The following is a 22,801-nucleotide window of genomic DNA, read 5'->3' on the forward strand; positions in this document are numbered from 1 at the left end:
CGAAGTAATGCGAACAACAGAGATATACCCTTGCCGAGCGGAATTCAATGAAACGCATACTTGAGGGTTTCCATCATCAAACGACGATCCTGACAATATCGAAAAGTCCACCGAAATAGTGAAACTCTTCTGCATCTATTTCCAGCCACATATGTGTGCACTGACTGGTGAGTGACTGTAAGTAACTAATTCTCAGTTGGTTTTAGATCCTCTTTAGATGCAGGGGTTATTCTAGGTGAATAATAATACTGTAGATAAAAGCTAGGAGTAGGGGAGTAGCCCAACCCAGTCAAGCTAAAGCAGGCGTACATGAGTTAATGACAAGCGAATCATTAGCTCAAAGCTGTAGATCATGACATGATAGGCTGCTGCGATAAGATTGATACTGCAGCTTGAAATGGGAAAAAGAAAACAAAATATTTCCAGTTATCGTGAAGGTATCCCTGAAACTGCAGCGGCAGTGGATTCCGGTTTGCTGGACGAAGATTACTTTCGGATTTTCTGAAATCGCTGGTATCAAATCCATCTGCCGAGAATGCGCTCCAAAGCGTTTAGTGGTAGGTAAATGAGCCATCACTGATTGCATCAGTATGAAACCATATTCTTTTAACGTCCACTAACATTTCCTAGAGCGAATATTCCACAGATCGTCTTTAGAAAGCTAGATCACTGAGATCTTCTGGCTGAAAGCCTCAAAGCCCAATGCAAGCCTCCTGCCATTCATACAGTAACCTCAAAGTGGTTTGCGTGGAAAAGCAAATATTTGATGTAGCCGGCCCGGGTCGCTTTCCTCCAGCCGATGAGACTAAAATCAAGCCAAGCTGAAAGTCAAATAAAATCTCCATTCGACCCGATTCGTCAACCATCGTGCATTTGAAGACACCTCGTAGCCATGGACAATTAATAATCGATTTTGGTTCCGTCTGACAAGTGTGGGTAGAAACACAAGGCGTAAAACAACACTTGCATAGCATGCTGTCGGAAGGAAAGCCGGGGATACCATCGTCGCCTCCCGCAAGCATTGCCAGAATCATATTACTGCGACTGCGGGTAGTGGGGTTGAAACAAATAGACGATGAGCTAACGTGCGAATTTGGCTTCACCAGAACGGATGTCTGACTCGAAAGATGCATCAGTGTTGTACTAGTAGAGGCTGCATAATAGGCCTCATTAATCAGCTGGTGACGATTTCAAAGCTGAGATATCCACAATCATTATACGCGTATAACGAAATCAGGGTCCAGAGGTAACGAAAGAGAAGTTTGAGGTGGACGTTGCTGGCACAAGGTACTTCCTGGTCTCGTCGGGGTATTCTCCTCCTTTGCTCGATTTTCATTGTGCAGATACTGTAGCACTCCCTAATCTCATTCATGCCTTCTGCGGCACTTGTGGTCATCAAAATACGTGGTGTTGTTCCCATCATTCCCCGCATCATGTCACACCCCTGCGCCGATCTTCACACTCTGTTGAGCCTCCGTTTTGAAATACACTTCCAGCGACGATACGGTTGAAAGAGTATTAATATACGTCGTATGCACATCCTCATCAATCGTTTAACGAAACACACTTAAACTGATGGTTGTATCCGTCCGTCTGAGAATAATTACACACTCGGCTCGCTGCGATATATACCGAGACTGAGCTGGCCATCGACCGTGGTCTGGCTGGCAGACGTTCAAAGCTCAATATCATGGCAGTCAGGGACTAGTAAGATGATTTATTGAAGAAAGATCGTACCATCGCATCTGGAGGATCCTCGGAGTTCACAGAAGCCTCCATGATTTTGGGCTTGTTCTCATAACGGAATGACAGAAGCTCGAAGCTTTGCCTCTTGTCCTGCCAGCTTCTAGCACCGGTATGTTCTAGGAACTATAATTTTAGGAGCTGATAAACAAATGTCGTGATATATCAGCGAGTCAAGAAGTGCTTCAGCTAGTATATGCTTCTCCGCAAACGACGTGTGTTCTAAGCCTTGAAAGGGTAACAAGCCCGTGACATGTGCTTATTAGGGGGCCGAACTTTAGACATTATTCAAGTGTCATTATTCGAGACTTCTGGGACCGATACATAGCGTGAGACGGCGGCTTCAGCCACACTTGTCGGCAATCAACGGACATCAAAAGATGCAAAGAACAACGTTATCTCGAAGATAGAGAATAATGTATCCATGTGTTATCTTGTGATGTCTGGGGAAACTCCGCCAAAGATCCTGAATCATGGAAATTGGATTTTTCCAAATTTGAGAACACCAACGCTATTGAAATATCCAAGCACGCTGGCCGGATCGTGCGTATGAACAAGCGGGGGAGAAACAGCATCTCGACTCAACGCTCCTCGACGCCATGAAATTACCGTTGATTCAAAGAGCAGCGTTCTGTAATGTCGGTTTGCCGAGTGTTGCGGTGATGTTTGACAAAGCTGAGGATTGAAAGACTTTCAGATCTATACTGCACATCCTCTGGGCATAGCACCGAGTGCTCAATCGCTGTGAGACTAGGCTCTTCAAGCGCTGAGTGTCTTCAAGCATGTATGTATTATGCATATTGCGGTGGCAGAAAAACCCATCCTGGAATGGGTGGGTGTCATTGCATCGATAGATCGTTGAGTCTGGCCCATCTTGAATTTCTGTTGTTGTACTAACTGAGGGTTCGAGGATGGACCAAATCTTCAATTGCCAGAAGAGTGAAATTGTCAAGTGCTCATCACGTTTAGTCCTGTATCTGTATGGATTTTGCAGTTCGCAGAGGTGGCAGAACCGGAATAACACCTTCTTCGTTCCTTGCATGTTGAATATGACTCTATCCTTGGCCTCTGTCACAACATCCGTTGAGGCAACATGCTTTAGATGCTGCCAATCATGCTCTTTCCTCACATTCTGCTCTATTTGTCACATTTTCTACTGTTTCTGAGTAAGGTTAGAAGGTTGCCTAGACAATCAGGAGAGACTGGTGATGGGGTGATCAGGACTCGGTTAGCTGTAGTCAACCCCTTTCCAGCTTCTCTTGTGTTTGTTCTCTCGAACAAGCTCAAGTAATACTTGATTGTCATTAACGTCCAATGTGACATTTCAATTTATAAAAGGCTGTTATACTGTTGCACCGAGTTGGCTTTCCCAGTGGAAAACAAGAATATACGAAAGAGCCGGGGGTCGGCAAGTTGGGAAATACAACGCCAGCAACTGCTTGTGATCTGCTTTTGACACCTCACAACTTGCTGCTTACTCGAGCTATCCCTTGTTTGATCTCTGAACTGAGAACGAAGCTATGCCGAATGCTTCACACATCTATACAGGGCTTCAATGAGACTTGTGTCGTCGTCTCCTGATTTTCGGGCAGGGTATCTCGGCCTCTCAATATGCCATTTGATATATGTAGCATTCAAAAGTTTCGTTTCCTTCTGTGCGCACAGAGATTTGTCAACGGGAAAAAGGAGAATTGTTGGGAGTTAGTCCTTCCTCGATTGCGAGTAGTTGTTTTTGGATTCATTGAGCTAGATCCGAGCTCATTCACTCAGAGTTTAGCACACAACATATTGCTTAGGACTCAAGCCCGAAGAGACCTGTTGAACGCTGCTCATAATTCCGCGGCAATATGTGACGGGCGATTCTCAATCTAGACGCAGTTGCCGACAGACAGGAGAAAGCAAGTGCTTTGCCGCGTCAAATGTAGGCCCAACGCCTCCAGCTTCAAAGCTATTTTGAGCAATCGAATCTGCTCTGAATTGGGAAGCATTTTTAATTCAGCTGATTCAAATATCGGAATAACATCCACCTGTGCCTAGTCGTCTACCGTACGAAACTCTTGTGCCGGTTATTGAACATAAAATTTCCTTGGTTAGGTTTCTCCGGCTTCCATTATCGACCCTGCAAACTGAGTGGATCAGTGATATATTTGGCATGGAGACCGAAAATCATCCCACTGGCAGCACCGAGGAATAATGCCAACAACGGCCTCTCAAGTTCTCACTGCCAGACTGCTGCCTCCATTGGTATCCACAGTCCGGCCAGTGTTTTTCTTTTGTCAACGCCGGGCAACGACCCCTCACTTTGTGATATTGTGCCATGCTCAATATTGTCATTTAAGCAAATGGTGATGCTGCTCGTTGATTGGCTAAGGTCGGACCAAAATGGCCTTCCGGAAAATGTGATAAGTGATAGAAAGTGCAAAGATTGCTTTTGTAAGGCAAAACGTTAGAAAAGCAGGACCACGCGAGTTATGCCTGTCCTTGTCTTACCCGCGACCGCCTCCGGGTCCTGTACCGCTCGTTACCAGCTGTCCATTTGTCGGGTGATTACAGGGCATTGCAGGATCTGAAAAGTCCAGAGTGCAGCATCTTGCATCGCCGAACTCGCTGCATGAACCACGCGAAATAGGCAATAAGAAGCATATAAGGTGTCTCCAGTGGGATTTTACTGCCAATGTGTCGGGTTACAGTACATGACTGTTGTACCACCTGCTGTACCTGCGTTTATACCAGATTGTTTGTAACCATGGACAGAGCGTGGGGAGCGATCATGTGCACAGTGAGTGCCATATACCGAACGCTGTTATAGAGCCCCTCGTATAAGCGTTTCACTCGACGGTTGTCTCGGCCATATTCCCCAGCAGTCCAACCGTGTCGAGAACATTGAAGTCCTACCGCAAACTCTCAGGAGGACACCCGTCTGGGAAAGGGACAAATATTGTGGGATTGTGGATTTCCAAGGTGTGCGAATCACTGCGACATTTGCACAAAGCGCAGCGCGCAGTCTTTCGTGACGAGGCTTGCGACGTCAACAAGCCCAGCGGCGCTTCGGGGAGAAGTTGTGTTGGTGTTGAAAGGGTTGGCTGTGAAGCTTTGGGGCAACTGGCGACTTCCTGGTCGGATTTCTGGTTTCCTTGCCTCGATAGTCATAAAGGTGGCTGATATTGCTTTTGCACTTTCTCTCTGGGGGGTACGAGTATGGAGTACGTAGATACTTGTTCGCATCACAATTGGCAGGATTGCTGAGCAGCACTGAACCTCCTCGCAGGCTCGCACAGTGCTCAGCGGGTGCGGCCGCACAGCCAGTCGTGGCACAGAGATTGGCAGAAGGTCGAGCGCATTCGCATTTGCGGAGTTTGTGGGGGTTGTTTCGAGGGGATTCGAGAGAGTAATATTGCAATTCCTGCGATGTTGATATCGCCATGTTTGTGCCGTCGCCCGTTCTGCGCTCCATTCCCAAGTCCCCCGACGCGACGCTGGTCCAGATCATAGTGGTTCCATGAGTTCACCGAGCTGCTGCAGCTGTCGCCGTTGTGATAGCTTCATATTGATTCCCTTCACACGTGCACCGGTTGTAACATGTCAATCCGCGACAAAAGCTTTGGTCCAAGCTGAAGTGCAGATGCAAGTACAGGTGAGGTGCAGCGGTGGAGTCGAAAGTCGAGACGAAGGGGCTGTTGACGTTGGAAGTTCGCCTGCCAACAACTTTTGGAGCCCCTGTGTTGTCAGCTGACATTGGCCCCCTGGGAAGAAGTCTGTACGACTCCCACACTCCTATACAAAATATGTGTGCGATAACGACGATCACGCACGTTGTTCCGACGGTGAGATCTATGGTCGTGAGTGCATGTGGAGTAGAGTTTGCGAATTACCGTTGTTTTCTTTTCTTCCAAGGTTCGTAATGGCTGCATCCTGTTTAGGCTTCATTTGCGAAGGACAAAATATATCTGCAAGCTAGATGAATCTTGAGAGTTCGCGTTGGAAATGGTACCATTGGTGCATAATCAGAAACTGCAAAGATCTGTGATAGATTTCCGCGGAGAGGCAAAAGAAATGTTGATACTGTGCCTCTATCTCCCGAGATCTCGTCAATTTGACGCAGCGCTCTCAACTGGGAAGCATATGTTTCTCGAAGGTTGTTGAAGTTGAATACCATGTGATGTCCTATCTCTCAGTGGCCACGAACAGATATATTTCCTACGTGGGGGTTTTTTTTAACCTGAGATTGAGGATTTCCAAAAGGGTCCTGGTCGCTTAATTTGATGGCAAAGCTTCATACATCACTTCAAAGAATGGAATCCTTTAGAGAGAGATCTTACTGTCATGTCGGATTTTGATGATAAGACATAATACCATGTGTGAATTAGCTTATTCACTGCAAAGAATAGAGGGTATAGCAGTCTTGCTATTGGACATTCCAGCCCACAATAGAATTTCCAGAATGCTTTTCTTGGATTTAGACTATCGAACATCCTTGATCAGACTGATGGAATGTTCGCAACTAATACATGCTTTCAGGAATTCCAATTCTCTGTCTCAAGAGGTGTGTCGACTGTAAATATTACTTACCTCAATATCAGATAAGCAACAGCCGTCCGCTGATGCTGCTTACCAGAGAAGGTCCTTGTGACAACAGACGCATTCAAATCCCTATATTTAGAGTTCAGAAATGGGTTAAAAAAATCTCAGAGAGTCTTCTTCATTGATGGTGGGGGGTTATACAAAGCAGCTTTCGAACAAATTGAAGAAAGATGACCTACTTGTATAACTCATCCTGTCATGTTAAAGAGTAAGCTCCTATACTGCTATTATAAGTGATTGGGGGAGAGTCTTTTGTAGAAATTTTTTGGTTGTACTACAAGACAGCCAACATCGTACTTGCTGTGAATTTTTCAGGACATAAAAAACAGTGAGTGAACACTTGTGATATTTGAACCAACTTGAAGCTAAGGCTTGGGTGACAAGAGAAAATATAGACAATACATTTTGTAGCAGAGTTGTGAAATGGTACTGGCTGTATGATACAATATTCAGGCAATATAGACTTATAAAAAAACTATTTGGCTTATTGAATTATACTCAATATCAAAACACACCGTCTATTATCATTTCTTGGATACGATGCTTTTGACGAGGAATACTTGCTGTGGAAGGAACAGCAACCTTGAAGGTACTTGTAAACTTAATAGAAATGATCCAGAAAGTGTTTCAACATTTGGAATAGTTTAAGAAGCGGTGAAAATGAAGTATTCGCAAGAAGACATCCGCAGCCAGACTCTCTCACTTCAACAACTCACTACATCTCAACTAAGGCCCACAATAAAGCATACCTAAATAAAACTCCACTCAACTCTCACCTTCTCTCACATTCAACATCATGTTCACAATTAAATCCTCAAAATAACCAACTCTTGAGATAATTCCCAACTCACAACATCGGCTCCTAAAACGACCTAACCGTCAACTGCCGCATCACCTACTACAAGTATATTTCCGGTCTAAACAAGCACGTCATAGCAACAGAACAATAATAATGTTCCTCAAATAATATTACCAAAGTCAAGTAAAAGTCGATACACAACAGTGTCTCGATCAAGAGGGCTAAATATGACTGTTAGGGAAAGAGAAGAGGAAGATAGGACTCACAACAAGACTTTACATTTTGTCTTCACACTGAAGGTAAAGAGCGAAGCCACGTCTAAGAAAAGGAGTCCTTTGACAGGAAAGCATGTCCACCACGGGCCGGGACCGATAAACTGGTTAGTACTGGACCCGACCAGTACGCACGACATCATAGTCAATACTGTTCATGACATAATTTTTTCGCCCACATAGTCTTCGATTTCTCACTCTTATCTGTAATAATGCAAGTCTTGAACAAAATCATTGTTAAACTCTGCCGATAGATTCAAAGATTACTCGCCACTTTCGCACTCCTCGGAATTACCTTTGAGTCAAAAATGTCCATGTACCTTCCATTCGATTATCCGCCGCAACTTCGCTTCTTCACGATACCCCAGACTTTCTCTTTCGTCGTGATTCGGTTGATAGACCAACCTAAATATTGGGAGCGTTCGCCGCAATTGTTGCACTGGCGTGGTTTCTACGCTACCATCCGATCTCAGAGGGAAGGAAGAGTATGAGATGGCTTAGGATTATCATACGCGGATTGGTTATCTTACGTATGGTTTGGTTTGTTCAATGGTAGTCTTCCCGAGTCTTTGCCCTCTCCTGGTAGCTTTTGAGGAGAACAGATTACTGATTGCCTTTTTAGAGTCGCTGTATAGGTATGGGGTTTCCAATCGCTATACACAAGGAATTATCACATAGGTTTTAGTTACTCATAGATAGTCTTCTAATTCGCGTATCGTTCAGTAATACATAGCATCCTACATCAAGGAGGTATGAGTGTTTGTCTACGTGACGAGCACCCATGCGGTGACAGCGGAGCAGAGAAAATGACCTTTTCAGGTGACGGCATGACGCACACCTTCTCCAAAATGGAAGAACAAAGGTCCCACATTCCTCACTGTTAATATCAATCATTAGCAACAGTGATCAAAACCAAAGGTATCATGCACTAGGAAACACTACCAGAGATTCATTTTAGAGGGGTCACAACAATGCTTTGTCTTGCCATGACTGTTAATCTTTGTTTGAGTACAACAATTCATTGTTTAATGATGAGTCTCTTTCTTCGACACGAAATGTCTTTCATCTCTATCCCTCATGTGCTCAGGAACAACACTAACTTTCAAGGAGCTAAAACAGTGTAGAGATTTTTACAAACAACTCCATGAAATACATAAGAGTAAGTTTGTAGCAACCTAACAGAACTTCAACATACCATTAACCAACTTTGTTGTGTTTTATGTTAAAAATCTCAAATACGGCACTACACCCTCAAATTCCCAAATCACCAACAATGGACTCAATCAATCACCAACAAGTTCGAGAGAAATGCTTCGCTTATGCTGATCACTTGGAAACCAGTCTTCCTGCTATAACACAGCTACTGACAGTGTACCAAAGTCAACACACCACTCTCGACGAGATCGAGCGAAGTATCGAATGCCTCAGATCGACACATGAGTTAAATCAATATTTGACTCAGCGTACCGGGCAGGTTTGTACCTTCTTCCCCGTCAATCTTCCAGTATACTCATTGGTATTATTCGCCATCGTCTCATCATTCATGGCTGACAGAGTCTGCCTCCGCCCACCACAAAAAATGATTCCAGTTTTCCAACAACTCTTTCCATTGCTCAAACTCGCTGAATTCTTCCCAAACATCAAAGTAAGTTTCGCTTCCCGCGAAGAGTTCGTGAGAGATGTTGTGGCGGAGTCTGATGTTACAATCTTCACGGGTAAGGAAAGTACTGCTGGTTATATTCTTGGACACACGAAGAAAAACAGTCTTTTTCTCTTCAATGGATGGGGCTGCAACCCTATTGTGGTGACACCAGATGCTAATATCGATCTTGCCATTACAAAGACCGTGGAAACCAAGACCTTCAATAGTGGTCAGGATTGTGCGGGGCCAGATAACATTCTGATTCACAGAGACATCGCAGATGCCTTCATCGACGGTCTGAAGTCTGCAGTAAACGATGTCAAAGTAGGATCTTATACCGATCCCGACGTTACGGTTGGGCTGATCGCTGAAGATGGTTCTCTTACTTGCATTGCTTCTCTGCTCCAACAACATCGATCAGATATTGTCTTTGGTAGTGGTATCAACTTCGCAAGCACGATCGTGTCACCTACCATCATAGTCGCCCCTTTATCCCGCACCACCAACTACAAAGAATTCTTTTCCCCGGTGTTCTTCGTCAACATCTACGACAGTGATGACCAACTCGCTGATTACTTCCAAGATCCACAATACGCAGCTAATGAGATGTATGTTTCTCTCTTCGGAAACAGCAAGTACATTTCTAGCCTCAAGCGATCAATTGTCTACCGCGAACAAACAATCATAGATGTTGAACGCGGAAACGTAGCTTATGGCGGCTACAGTCACGGTGCTTCCTTCGTCGCTACAGGAAGTAACATCGAGGCGAGACCTATCCTTGTTCCCAAAGAAATCTCCCAATACATAGCTTCCACCAGCATCACACCGATTGGTGCTGGTAAATCTAAACGCATTCAGAAAGCTGTGAGCTCACTTCTGACGACTCACTTCGGCAATAACCTAGTCTTTGGTTTTCTGTTTGGTAGTACGGCATTGAACAGAGCCACGAACAAGAGTGATATCGATACTATGGTAGTCATCAACAAACACAACACCGAGCAGATTTCTGCATATCTAGATGCCATTCGAGAACTCACCAGCGAGATGGGAATGACATACGATTCCGTGTGGCCATCCGAAATCATCACAAAGTCGGAACTAGAACACATGCTCCTGGAAGCTAAGACCATAACCTTCGATGCCGTCGGCACGAGTTATTCATTCTGGTTGGAAGACGTACAAGTCCGAATCCATGCACTCGCAGGATGTAAGAAAGGTATGACTGGTGACCTAGCCCTGCTTAGGGAGGTCGAAAAGGCAACGGGAAAGTATCCCAAGCTTTGGAAGGCCGCGATCTTCGCAGAGCTTGACGAATTGGCTTCAAGAGATCCAGATGCTGAAATCTTGCAGTCATTGAACTTAGAGAGTCTGAGACGATTGGAGGGTAGCAAGCTGATGAAATTTATGCATGAAAATATCTGGTGTCATCTCCAAGGAGAGAAGGCTGAATCTTCTGCTGGGGACTCCAGTGATGAGGATGGATCTAGTGTCTCTGGGGATGAATCGTTGCCAGACTCCGTGGAATCGATGAACGGCTCTTGTGAGTCGTTGAACCCCAACATGATGAACGCGAAAGCAATTGCGTGCTAAGAGCTTACGAGTTTCTGTCTGACCAGCTTCCAGTTGCTGATTATGTTCGTCATGCCTCATTTCTAATATAATAATCAAATTTGCAAATATAAAACAATCTTATTAGCGTGACATAAATAGCATTTCGCAGTGGGGAAAAAACGGCCCTGTTACTGACTGGATGTGAAGTTGAGAAAATGAGAGGCCTATATCGCATGTCCTACTACTAGTAGCGGATTGAATATCGTACGTATTGTTCCGAATTTACACATTTTAAGTTTTAGTCCACTCTCGAAAATTGAAACGTGTCGCGAGTCGAGAGCAGTTGAGGAGAGATCAGGTTATCTGGAGAAGCCCTAGGGTCAGCTGACCACGCGATTAGGGAGGAGAGCTTTCCGAGATTCATTTCCCTCTTTCCCTCTTCATTTTCCTTCCTGTTCTGCATCGTACCGATGGCGTTGGCCACTTTATCCATTTCGATACTACTGACGGTAGTTTGCGTAACTATAACATTGCGTCAATTTGCGATATTTGTTTCCCAATCACCGAGTTGAATTGGTTTCCCTCTCGATGACGCGTCTATTGCTCAGAGGAACTCTGGAACAATACGGTAGGTTTCCAAACGATGGACGACTTTATCCTTGGTAAGGTCGAAGGCTCGAAGCACCTGATGGGGGTAAATAGGTGCTGTATAGATACTATACAGGCAAATAATGAATTTAGTGAACACGACTACGCGTCACATGCGACACGAGAGCCACCGACGTCGACATCGGTTTACCGAGCATTGTAACACTTGTTGTTAATCGCGATGGCGTTTCTTACGTTCCCGGTTGGAATATCCCAGTACAATAAAGCAATATCGTGTCGAATGCGGAAGAGTTTCACGATAATACGAATTCTGGACGATTATGCCGAGACATTGTAAAGCAGGCAGTTGGATATCTGGACTCATACCCAACCATAAAAACATCCGACGGTATTGGTAATACATATGTGAATCTGCGTTCCGACCCGTTCGACAGAGGAAGCGAAGAGATGATGCCTTTACGTGTGGAACGCCGATTAGGAAGCCTGGCTATGAGAGGAATTTAGAAGGGGTGTTAGGAAGTGAGATAGTGCTGGACGCTTGCTTCTTTCTTCTCTCCTGGATTCGGAACCCAATGTCACTGATTGAGAGAGGGCGGCGGATAAAGAGGGACTGGCCAAGCGTAAATATAAAAGGCGTTGAGAGCTCCAACGGCGGCAAAGGAATTACGCGTTCGCGAAGCCATCGCAAAGTCGGGAGTCGACACGGTGCTTACGGAGAATGAGACTCGCAAGCTTGTGGTTCTGGAGCAACTATGGATATTATCACTCTTGATTTGACAAGCTTTCCTCAATTTGGACAAGTAACTCGGTGGTGGTAGACTAGGTGCCTTCGAAGCCGCTAGATTTGAAGAGTGAGGGAGATGTTGTTCGACAAAGCGAGAAGGCCACGGGTTTGGCACCAAAAAGCGTGGATGAGCTACGCAATACTGACGCAGCTGGCGGAAGTGGTATTGAGGTAAGAGGTAAACCCAGAGTAGAGTATTCCAACATTAGGGAGTCGAGCTATTGCTACGAATTAGAACGCCAGGTCAATGAGTACAAGCGAAGACCCTTTCAGGTAGCATCTGACACTATTCACACGCAAGCCTGCGAGTGGTGATGTTGATTGCTATATCGAATGCTGGCATCGCCAGGGACCTGAAGAACCAGTTTCCCGCAACCATGTCGAGGATATCAATTGCTATATCCATAAGATCTTGCATTTGGCGAACTGTTGTCCGTCTTTCACTTTCGCTCTTGGTTGGAGTTCTTGCTGCAACTTTCATGCCATTCAAAGTTAAGCCGCAAGTGGTCCATGTGAACGAGAATGATGGTTTAGATATCCTACTGAGAAATTCCCGGAGATCAAACTTTCTCGGACATATGCCAAGTACTCATATGAGTAGTCCTGGAGCAATCTACTGCAGCAAGCATTGTTTCATCGAGTATATACGTCTACTGTCTAAGATTGTTGGCGCGTGATGACCTTTCTTCCGCTCTCAGTTTGCTGCAGAAAGTCTCGTCGCATAATTGGCTGCGAGTAGTTACATCCAACAAATGTCAACAATGCCAACAACCCAACAAGGTTGGGCTTACCTCGGACGTTACATTCAATGTTCTATCATTTGGTTTTATTGATCTGGTTTTATTGAATCTCTCTATATTTTTGAGAAAACGTGTTAAAAGCTCTCATTCGCAATCGTGTTTCATTGTCTTTGGCACTTTGTTGTCAGCTCATCCAAATGACTATGTGGCCGTTCCGTACCAAGTACCCAGAGCACAAGCCAGAAGAAGTTAATGGGAAAGAATATGATTTTGTGGTCGTAGGAGGTATGCCACCTTCTCCGTGAGCTGGATTTAAGCATAAAAACTCCCGAGGTCGTACATTCTTGCTGACTTAACCTTAAAAGGCGGTACTGCTGGATGTGTTCTAGCATCGAGGTTGAGTGAAGATCCGAAAGTCTCAGTTCTTCTCATCGAGCGAGGACCTCTCAACGATTCATGGATGTCACGTATTCCTCTGCTATCTACGGATATCTTCAATCCAAGTACCGGCGCTGTAAGTTGGGACTGCGAGCCACTGAAGTATTGTGATGATAGAGTTACTCAGTTATATTGCGGGGAAGTTATGGGAGGAACGTCTAGAATAAATGGTATGGTGTATACCCGTGGGAACCCTGCGGAGTATGAAGCATGGGCTGCTTTAGGTTATCCAAATTGGAGCTACGAAAAGGTCTTGCCTTATTTCATCAAAAGTGAGAAGCACGTACACCAGTACTGGCAGAAGTGGCGTGGAATTTCAGGTAAGCAACTCATGTGGGTAAAGAATTACATGGTGATCGACCTGCTGTAGGACCATGGATCAATAAGTCAATTGTCTATGCTGAATGGGTCTTCAACGCTTTCCGAGCGTACGTAGCCTTTGGATAATGAAGTTCATAACGGCTGAAGTAATTTAGGTTCCTAGATGCAGCAACGGCCAATGGTTTCCCCTTAGTACTGGATGGCAGCTCACCTAAAGCACCAAACGAAGGTGTCGTTGTTGTTGATTCAACTATCAATAAGCGCAGTGAGCGAGTCTCGACGTTACAAGCCTTTCTTCCTCACGATGTTGTGTCGAAAAGGAGTAATTTAACAATTTGCACCAAAGCCGTGGTGTCTCGTCTTACCTTTGTGATGGAAGATGGACGACCTCGCCCTGATGAAGTACTACTGAGGCATAGCGATTCTAAATCTGAAGTTGTGTACTCGGTTAAGGTGAAGAAAGAAGTGATCGTTTGTTCAGGGACATTTGGCTCACCACCCCTTCTAATGCGCAGGTAAGTCGGCTTCTCCACTTCACGAATATTCTTGCATGTTTCTTCCTGGAAGTTCCATACCCCCTGGAACCTGATGCCTGTGTGCTTGTGTACTGGCTTTTTGTTGTCGAACAAACTCCACTCTTGTCGGGAAATGGTATGGAGAATTAGCCCATATCATTCTGGTACACGAACTTCCGAAGCCTCTATAACCCGTCACCGTATCTGTTCAAAACACTAACATAATTTTATCAGTGGCATTGGCCCTCGTAAACACTTGGAAGAGCATAAAATTGTTGTGGTCCGCGATCTCGAAGGTGTTGGTTTTAATCTGGTATGTTCTATTGTGTTTGTTTATTCCAAAAGTTTGCAGGCTTGCTAACTTATATAATAACAGAAAGATCACCACGGGTTTCCGCTTGTAGTAAGAACAATTGCTCATTCAGTGTCTCGTGACCTTCTGAAATAAAATAACTAACACATCTTGTGTGAAGTGGGAAACGCCACTCAACGAATCATTAAGCGAGGCCATGGTCCATCCCTTTAAGAAGGCTTTACCAGAGATGGTGAAATATATCTTACATGGGACCGGTATATTTAGCATGCCATCACAACATATTGCCCTTTTTGCACGTTCAAGGGCAATATCGGATGACGGCTCCGAATACAAGTTCGCTGGAGATAATACAAATGCAGAGCCCTCCGACAATTTGCCAGATTTGGAACTTATTCCAGCCGCAATCAGCACCATAGACAAACCAGGAGAACAAGGTCGGAGTGACCAAAGGTTGGGCACGGTGTCCATTCTGGCCACATACTTGGTACCAGAATCCTCTGGCTCTATTCGACTCTCGTCTACCAACCTCTTCGATAGACCAAAGGTAGATTTTGGGTTTCTTTCCAACCCTGCAGACTACATAGTCCTCAGAAAGGCAATCCGACTCTCCCTCAAATTAGCCGAGATAATGAAGGCATCCGGGTTTCCACTGCTCAATAACATCACCTACCCAGAAGCTAGCCAACAAAAAGACGCAGAGAATGGGAACGACGATGAGCTCGACAGATTGATACGGCAGTATATCAGGAGCGTCTTTCACTGGTCTTGTACCTGTAAAATGGGCTCCGAGGACGACTTGGGGGTCGTTGATGAGGAACTGAAAGTTCATGGTGTGACGGGTCTTAGGATCTGTGATGCTAGTATCTTTCCCAAGGGATTGAGTGCACACTTGCAGGCGCCTGTTGTTATGGTTGCTGAGAGATGTGCTGATTTCATTAAGAGTGGCATGTGAGCAAGCGAGATATCTGTGACGATGTCTTTGTATCATCGCAGATAAGTGCGGGCACAGATAAAAGACGTTGACATGGACTAACGTTCTATCTGACAACAATCATTCGTCACTAGTGATTTACTTTTTGTCGATTTGGTTGGAGTATGATTTAACTTTCAGGGTCTGAAATCTCCAGGGTGATCACCATGGAATACATGAGCTCGCAATCGCATTTGTTTCCTCAAGCAAAAACTTCACCAAGCAAGCAATTTCATAAATATAACATTTTATGCATTACACCTAACCAATCGCCAGGATATTACCCCCAAATGCATGAAAACAAATTAAACAGCTGGTGCACCATTCTTCACTGGAACCTCCTTCACCTCCTCCTCGACGTAACTTCCCTTGAACACCTTCTCAAAGTTGTGCTCATTCCATCTGACCTTTGGCTTGAGACCGGCAAACTTCCATACACCATCCACCTTTCTGTAGTAGTGCTCATTGGTGGCATGGGAGTGACCTCGAAGCTTGACCTTGGAGAGAGATGCATCTTCATAAACCTGGTGGGCAGCACGGAGCTGGTGGTTGCCAATGACTTCGGTGTCGGAGACACGAACCCAACGGGTAGCACCTAGGAGATGCTGGGTCTTGACACATGGGTCGCCGAGGAATCCGTCGTCGGTGATCATGCCCATGAAGTCTTCTGCGGACATTGCTGGCCAGCATGGCTTGCCAATATCGGTGTAATCAACGAGAAGCGTTGGTGCAATGATGCTGCGAAGGCGTTTCCAGTCCTTGAATATGTCAGTAATTAATTGTATATTGTTCCAATGAAATACAGACTTTGGCATCGTAGCTGTCTCCCCAATCGAACATCAAAGCTGTGAGTTCAAGGTGGTCTAGAATTGTTAGCATATTAAATTCTGGTTTTCTTAAAGTACTAACCCTCGAAAGAGATTTGCTTTGCGCTCTGCCATAACTGTGGCTTCCCCATGTTGGAAGAAGAGTTCTCGTCAAATGAGATGGTGAAAGTAGGCATCTTCAGGAATTCTCGTCAAGTTAAGTTATTTATTGATGGTCTGCGATTGCGACTTGATGATTGTTGAGACGTCACGAAAGTTTCTAGTTATATAGAACCACATCGCTTAGGGGTGTTGAGTCGCATATTCGGATGTCCGCCGCGTCCGCAACGGAGGTCCCTTTTGTAAACTCATACGACCCCAAATAAGGACCCGGAGGAATTGGAATGGAATATCGGTTCTTATGTTCACCGACTCCGAGGATATTGGTGCAATTAATGCGTCGCAAATCCGGGGCGTTGCGGAGCAGAGCAGCTTTACCCTTTGGTGTTGACCATTCACACTTGAGAGAAGGTTCGGATTCCAGCTTGCCTTCCACCACCGGATCCGTTATGTCATGCGCTGTAGCTTGAAGGTCTTGATATGTTTAAGAATTAGCCTGCCTGCCTGCAAATGGTCATGTCTCGAAAGCCAGATGGTGTGTCCTACAAGTTTGCGGTTTTGAGTGCTGTATGGACTGAACTTTGAACCTCTCAAGAATCCAACAACAGCTGAATGGTCGACCGGACTCGATCCACGATATATCATACTGCCGAACAGAGACATATTCTCTTAGAAGAACAGGCTATCCGTCATGATAGGGCGGGAAAGTATGTGTCTCGAATTGTTGGGAAGGTAAACGTCACGTTGGACAGGTTTTTTCCCATCCTATACTTTGTCCCTGGAATACAACGATCAGCTTATGACATGCAATTGCAGAAAACGAAGACGGTTAGGGCTCACCACCCTCTAATAAGACATGCTTCGTTCAATTGAACTTCCCAGTCGCTAATCTGCGAATGCCACAAGCACAAGTTGTCTTGTGAGAACAAATATGCTGAAGTCTTCGCAAAAATGTAGGGACATTTCGAGAACTCTATGCTAACGTGAATACAGATCTCCAATGTGCAAATGAACAAATGGAAGACTGTGCCCCGTTACTTTGACCCAGTGAGGACCATTGCAAGCTTACCGGCTCGACCGGCTACGTATAGATGATCGCCTCAGGAACCCCCCCCGTCTAACGGTCTGGAAGATATCCGTGCAATCGTTTCTGGGTTTATCCCTCCGCGGCACTAGATATCGCGAGGATCTTAGGAAGTGATCCGGGGATGTTCGATAGATTTGCTATCTGTTTCGGTTCATTCGACGTCCCAAGCAGGGACATGTCTGGACCACAAAGCAGCGGAAAATTTACTAGGAGAAGTCTGATGAATTTGGAAACTTCTCGTTCAAAGACAAGAATAGAGGTCAAGGCGGTTGCATGAGGTAGAGTGAAGTGAAGATGGCATCCGGAACAGCAGGCATATCCTGTTGGAACAAGTGAAGACCCAAGAAAGCTAGGTACATTTGGTGCTTCTTGCAATGTACACTTACAGGATTGAAAGACTGTAGTAGCCAATTGGGTCAGTAGACAACGAAATAGTTAATTTATCTTGCCAGACATATCTCGCTTGCATTTCATGTCCCGACGTTTTCGCGCAGTCGAACCATTCTTGCCTTTTCTAGCGCCGCGGAATCGGATATATCAACAGACGTTCAGGTGTTCTCTTTGGCCACTTTTCATCTTTTCCAAGCCAAGACTTTTGCTCACAGGTTGGTCGACTGCATGTCACGGTCTAGTGACGGTTAGGTGGGTATTTCAAGTATTTAAGCGAGCGCTTTGGGTTGTGGAGAGTGGAACGGTGTGACTTACTGGGTCCTGGAATAAACCCTCATTTGGTATGTAAAAACTAGTTAGACATCTTTTTGACGTATTATGGACGTTTCCCTTAATTGGAGTTTGATATGATGGAATTGCAATATATTGTGATAACCACATACGCCATAATCGAAGAAAAGATGGGTGTGTGAGGCCTCGAGCGCCTCTGTAATCAGCATACTTGATTGTATTGGGCACAGCTTCATATTCGCCAGCATTCAATGTTGTTTGGAAAAATATTCTGACTGTCAGCAAAGGCCAGTCTCGACTCAATCTGGTGCTCTAAAATCAGGAGGATCCAAGTCAAGAAACAGGAAATTGTATTCTTGACCCAGCATGAAAATCTCGTGAAGTTTAGACTTTGCTAGATTTGCTATTTCCACATTTCCATGATTGTCAAAGTCAACGGGGAAGATTCTGGTACCGTATCTCAGGTTCTTGTCGTTTCGTCGAGATCCTTGCAGCTGAACAAAAGCAGAGAAACATTGCTTTTGTATAAGAATATGATTGAAACGTTCCACGAATGATCATTAATAACTGCAGTTATGCCTCAAGACTCTCGGAATTCTCGTCATCCGTCACCCACACGTTGCAGGAATTACAACTATTGCTCCAGCAGATGATTCCCCGGCCTATTGGGTCTTGTGGTTGTGTTCCGAAACAACACAGTCATATGTTTGTTTGCGAGAAAAGTGGCGATTTCGAGTCTTGTTTCCTTCAGTACCTGGAAGCATAATTCGGTGAGGCCGTGAGGCAGTGCAGGAAACATCTTTTGCAATCCTCTAATCTGTTTCTTGTCAAGTGCTTCAACCAGATCGTGGTTCGTGTGGTTATGCATTGAATTCTATATCGGGATGGAAGCCGGTGACGAATGTGCTTACACTCAGAACCCCGTACAATGGAGTTTTGCGTCGCCAATGAAGTTGGCCGAACTCACCAGCAACATGAGGAACACGCGATATCCATCTCCGGTGACGAGTTGATGGTGTTGTTGGAGGAAGTGTTAGGCGGGTACACAACATCAGAACTTGACCGAAAGCTGTACCTCCGCCGCTCATGTCTTGCAGTCGGCAAAGATCAAGGGACGTTTGTCCGGAAAGATAAGGAATGTTTGAGCATGGTTTTGGTTCTGGCCAGTGATTATCGACGATGTCTTGTGTACCTCCGTACCCGACCGGGGGGATCACCATGAGTTGCCGGACAATCAGATTCGGCATAACATGATAAGATCCTGGAAGTCTGCCCCGCTTACCATACATATTATGACCTCAAGGGTCACCAACGCAGAGCAACTATACATGAGCATTTGAGCCCTGTTTATTGAGCACTTGTGAGGCATCTCGTTGGGGAGACCCAGCTTCCTGATATCTTCTCAAAATTGAATCAAAGTGGACGGAACGCTTACAGCGAGGCTTCGCCGAGTTCTTTCGTCTTTGACAGAAAGCGTAGATATCTTCTGGATCGACCAGATGTTGAACTTATCATTATGGTAACAAGAGTATTTTCGTGTGTCCTCGCTTAACGTCGAGGCGTATGTGACGCCATGTCCTAGATTAATAATCTGCCCTTCTTAGAGCTCCTAGAAACACGGAATATATCTATATTGTCCTGTAGCTAGCAGAGTTCTAGATAGCCATACGGATCTGGTTCCATACGTCGCTGTAGACACCTCCGTCACCCCAGTCCTTGGAAATCACTAAATAGGATTGGCCGAGGCGTCATTGAGCCGCATTTGAGCGTCACGGTTGACTCGTGAGAAGCAAGCTGATTGTATTGGGCCCTAAAACGGCGTTACTTGTATGAATTCATAAGTTTCGATAATATTGCCGCTGAAATCAAGCCTGGTTTTCACTCTAGCCGAGCACGTGACCACGATAACCGTTACGCTTTGTCGTTTTGTCTTCCGTTTCACGATCTATTTTCCCACTTGGACCCTGCCCCCTTTTCAACGTTGTGTCAAAAGTGATAGACAGCGGTACGCATCCAATCATCGCCATATGTCAAGGTGTCACCCCGCCGGCTCTAATCTGTTGGAACCCCGCGGTGGAACTTGCAAGTAACAGCCTGGCTGCTGGCCGATGAGGATAACGAATATCTCGGATTTGCCGCTCCCAAAGCTATACTGCTCCGACTGGGCAAGAGGCTAATTAAACAGAGCCAACCAATCCTGCCAACCCCTCAAGATAAATACGCATTGCGTCGTGCGGTCTGAGATTTGCGGCCGTTCCTTGTTGTGAGATCTTCTGGCAGGCTGGCACAGACGAAAAGAACGCCTGAGGGGAGGGATAGCCCCAGTCCCCCAAAAAGCACACCTCAAAATAGGAATGACATATTCGGATCATGCGGACCGCAATTCGGATCTTATATCATTGGAGTAAAACTGAAAATAAGCTTCTGAACGTCGTGGCGGATGAAACTGGCACCCTTTCCCGCCAACATACATATATCGGTAGCTGTGTTGTATATATCCTCATCACTGCCAGAGAATGAGGCTGAATCCCTTGACCCAGTCCAGCTAACTATGCAACGGTAGCTAAACACACTATTATCTATTCTGAACCTATCCCAGCTTCGTACAACAACATCTTTTCTAGAAGCTCGCGTAGGGCTTGCGCGTGTCAACATGGTGAACACGGGAAAGCCATCACAAGGTTGTTATATGTGCCGGGCCCGACGCATCAAGGTAAATCATTACTTCCGGAACGGAAAATTTTCACTGGCCAAATCTATCTGGAAAGTGAAAGAAAGTAGAGCTAACGAAGTGCAGTGCGATGAGGCGAAACCCAATTGCATGCGATGTCAGAAGTCAAAGAGAATATGTCCTGGCTATCGAGATGCGTTCGAGCTCAATCTTCGAGACGAGACAAAGTCGACGAAGAAGAAAATATCCCGCTTGTTTAATCACAGGTCATTTCTGGAAGGCGTAAGCCAACTTCAGAGTCCCTTCGACCTGGTCAATCCCTCACCAACCACAATTTTTACGCCTATGACCGCCACCAATCTTGAATCATACAACTCACATATTCCATCAGCTCAGACATGGCAATTTTCCAAAGGTCACCTATCATCATCATCTAGCAGCAGCGTTTCCAGTCTAGGTAGCTTTGCAAATGGGTTAACGGGACACCTCGACCAGAGAGCAAATCACTCTCCATATCTTGCATATCATCCCGGGTGCATATTTACTCATCTCACTGTTCCGGCAGATCAACAGGCGGCTTGTTTTTTCCTGTCAAATTTTGTGGTCGTCCCGCAGCCAGGGACCCTTCGAGGATATCTAAGTTTCATCTTACCCTTTCTTGGAAGCGAACAGATGAGTCCGGCGGTGAAGTCCGCTTTCTCCGCTGTATCTCTTGCGGCTTTTGGGGCCCGACCTAATTCTAAGTCGTTACTTCCAAAAGCTGATACTTCATATTATACAGCGTTGAAAGAGATTAACGCTACATTAAAAAATCCAAGAATGGCCACGGATGACTCTACCTTAGCCGCGATTTTGATGCTGTCGACGTTTGAGGTAAGCACCATTCTAGTCCAATTAAACCTCACTAATATCCCATTAGCAAATCATGGCGCCCAGAAAGAGTCATGAAGGATGGGCTTCGCATATCGATGGCGCTATAGCTCTGCTTAAAGCTCGGGGGCCAGAAAGCTTTCAAAAGCCAGAAGGACAGGAGACGTGGAACACAGTCAGAGCGCTAATGGTATAGTCTCTTCTACTTGATATTGAACGAATTCTAATCTTGTAGGTCGTCCAACGGATAACGCGCTCCAAGCACGTAGATGTAAGCGAGGAATACTGGATGTCAGTTCCAGCAAAAGACGAATGCTCCAATGCCTTCGCCCGCTTGAACATCCGAGTAGCAAATCTCCGTGGCGATTATAGTGAAATAGCAGCACACCCATCTCGTACAGCAGCGGATTATGATGCTGTATTCGATTTATTACAACGAGCCAAAGCGCTTGAACAGGATTACGCGAATTGGTTCGACACACTAGAAGGCCCATGGGCTGTTACACCGGTAAACTGGATTGACTACCCAATTTCGGATCTCCAGAACTCACTCATACATCCTGGACGCGTTGATGCGTACACGGAAATGTGGATGGCATATCATCACAACATCGGCCGGTCCTCTCGCTTAATTACATGGACAACGATATTACGCTGCGTGGCATGGCTTTGCAATCCCGAAGATTACAGACTCACAGAAGAATACGCGACCGCCACTCAAGTCTGTCGAGGACTCATCGAGGATATCGTTGCCAGCGTCCCGTATATCTTCGGCTGGAATAAACAGAACGACGAGCATATGGCCGACCGATCAAGTTTTGCTTGCGGGACTACCGACTCCCCAAATGTCAAGTCGTTATGGGCTATCTTTGTCATGTGGCCTATTTTCAGCGCTGCAAATTCGGATTTCGCACTCCCTTCGGAACGTACGTTCCTGAGGGGGAGATTGAAGTATGTTAATGAGAATCTAGGCATTCATCAAGCTTCTGTGCTGCTTCACGTGAGTAATTTTAGCTTTTAAAGCATTGGTATATCTTGCAGGCAGCTGACTTTTTCATAGATGCCAGTACAATTTCCCTCATCCCTCATCCAACTCGAAAGACATCAACTTGCTGTTTATACTCATCGCATGAAGAAAACGGAAGAGACCGTAGTCAGCCAGACAGAACAGAGCAATTGGCCTGCAAGTTGAGAAAAACAAACACGATGTTGCAGCAATTTCCATTTTGGAGCGTATTAATTCAGGACCGTGCGGTATAGACTTGGTGGCGGCGTTATATAATTT

At 45.4% G+C, this 22,801-nt stretch overlaps 4 protein-coding genes across 4 annotated transcripts; 3 read left to right on the forward strand and 1 right to left on the reverse strand.

The window, feature by feature from the left end:
- Window positions 1–8,668: 8,668 nt before the first annotated feature.
- On the forward strand, window positions 8,669–10,627 carry GLAREA_07436 (ALDH-like protein; the record flags this gene model as incomplete). Its single annotated transcript, XM_008082124.1, has 1 exon — window positions 8,669–10,627. One exon carries the CDS (start codon window positions 8,669–8,671, stop codon window positions 10,625–10,627), a length of 1,959 nt encoding a protein of 652 aa, XP_008080315.1.
- Window positions 10,628–12,918: 2,291 nt separating this feature from the next.
- Window positions 12,919–15,263, forward strand: GLAREA_07437 (FAD/NAD(P)-binding protein; the record flags this gene model as incomplete). Its single annotated transcript, XM_008082125.1, has 7 exons — window positions 12,919–13,006; window positions 13,087–13,479; window positions 13,530–13,587; window positions 13,636–13,995; window positions 14,230–14,308; window positions 14,372–14,398; window positions 14,469–15,263. The coding sequence occupies 7 exons, from the start codon at window positions 12,919–12,921 to the stop codon at window positions 15,261–15,263; spliced, it is 1,800 nt and encodes a 599-aa protein (XP_008080316.1).
- A 323-nt stretch (window positions 15,264–15,586) lies between these two features.
- On the reverse strand, window positions 15,587–16,284 carry GLAREA_07438 (NTF2-like protein; the record flags this gene model as incomplete). Its single annotated transcript, XM_008082126.1, has 3 exons — window positions 15,587–16,039; window positions 16,089–16,144; window positions 16,191–16,284. 3 exons carry the CDS (start codon window positions 16,282–16,284, stop codon window positions 15,587–15,589), a joined length of 603 nt encoding a protein of 200 aa, XP_008080317.1.
- Window positions 16,285–20,628: 4,344 nt separating this feature from the next.
- GLAREA_07439 (Zn2/Cys6 DNA-binding protein) lies at window positions 20,629–22,708 on the forward strand (the record flags this gene model as incomplete). Its single annotated transcript, XM_008082127.1, has 5 exons — window positions 20,629–20,688; window positions 20,773–21,519; window positions 21,566–21,706; window positions 21,752–22,516; window positions 22,577–22,708. 5 exons carry the CDS (start codon window positions 20,629–20,631, stop codon window positions 22,706–22,708), a joined length of 1,845 nt encoding a protein of 614 aa, XP_008080318.1.
- Between the last annotated feature and the right edge of the window lie 93 nt (window positions 22,709–22,801).

The sequence above is a fragment of the Glarea lozoyensis genome (genome assembly GCF_000409485.1).
Source record: "Glarea lozoyensis ATCC 20868 chromosome Unknown GLAREA16, whole genome shotgun sequence".
NCBI classification, from domain to species: Eukaryota; Fungi; Ascomycota; class Leotiomycetes; order Helotiales; family Helotiaceae; genus Glarea; species Glarea lozoyensis.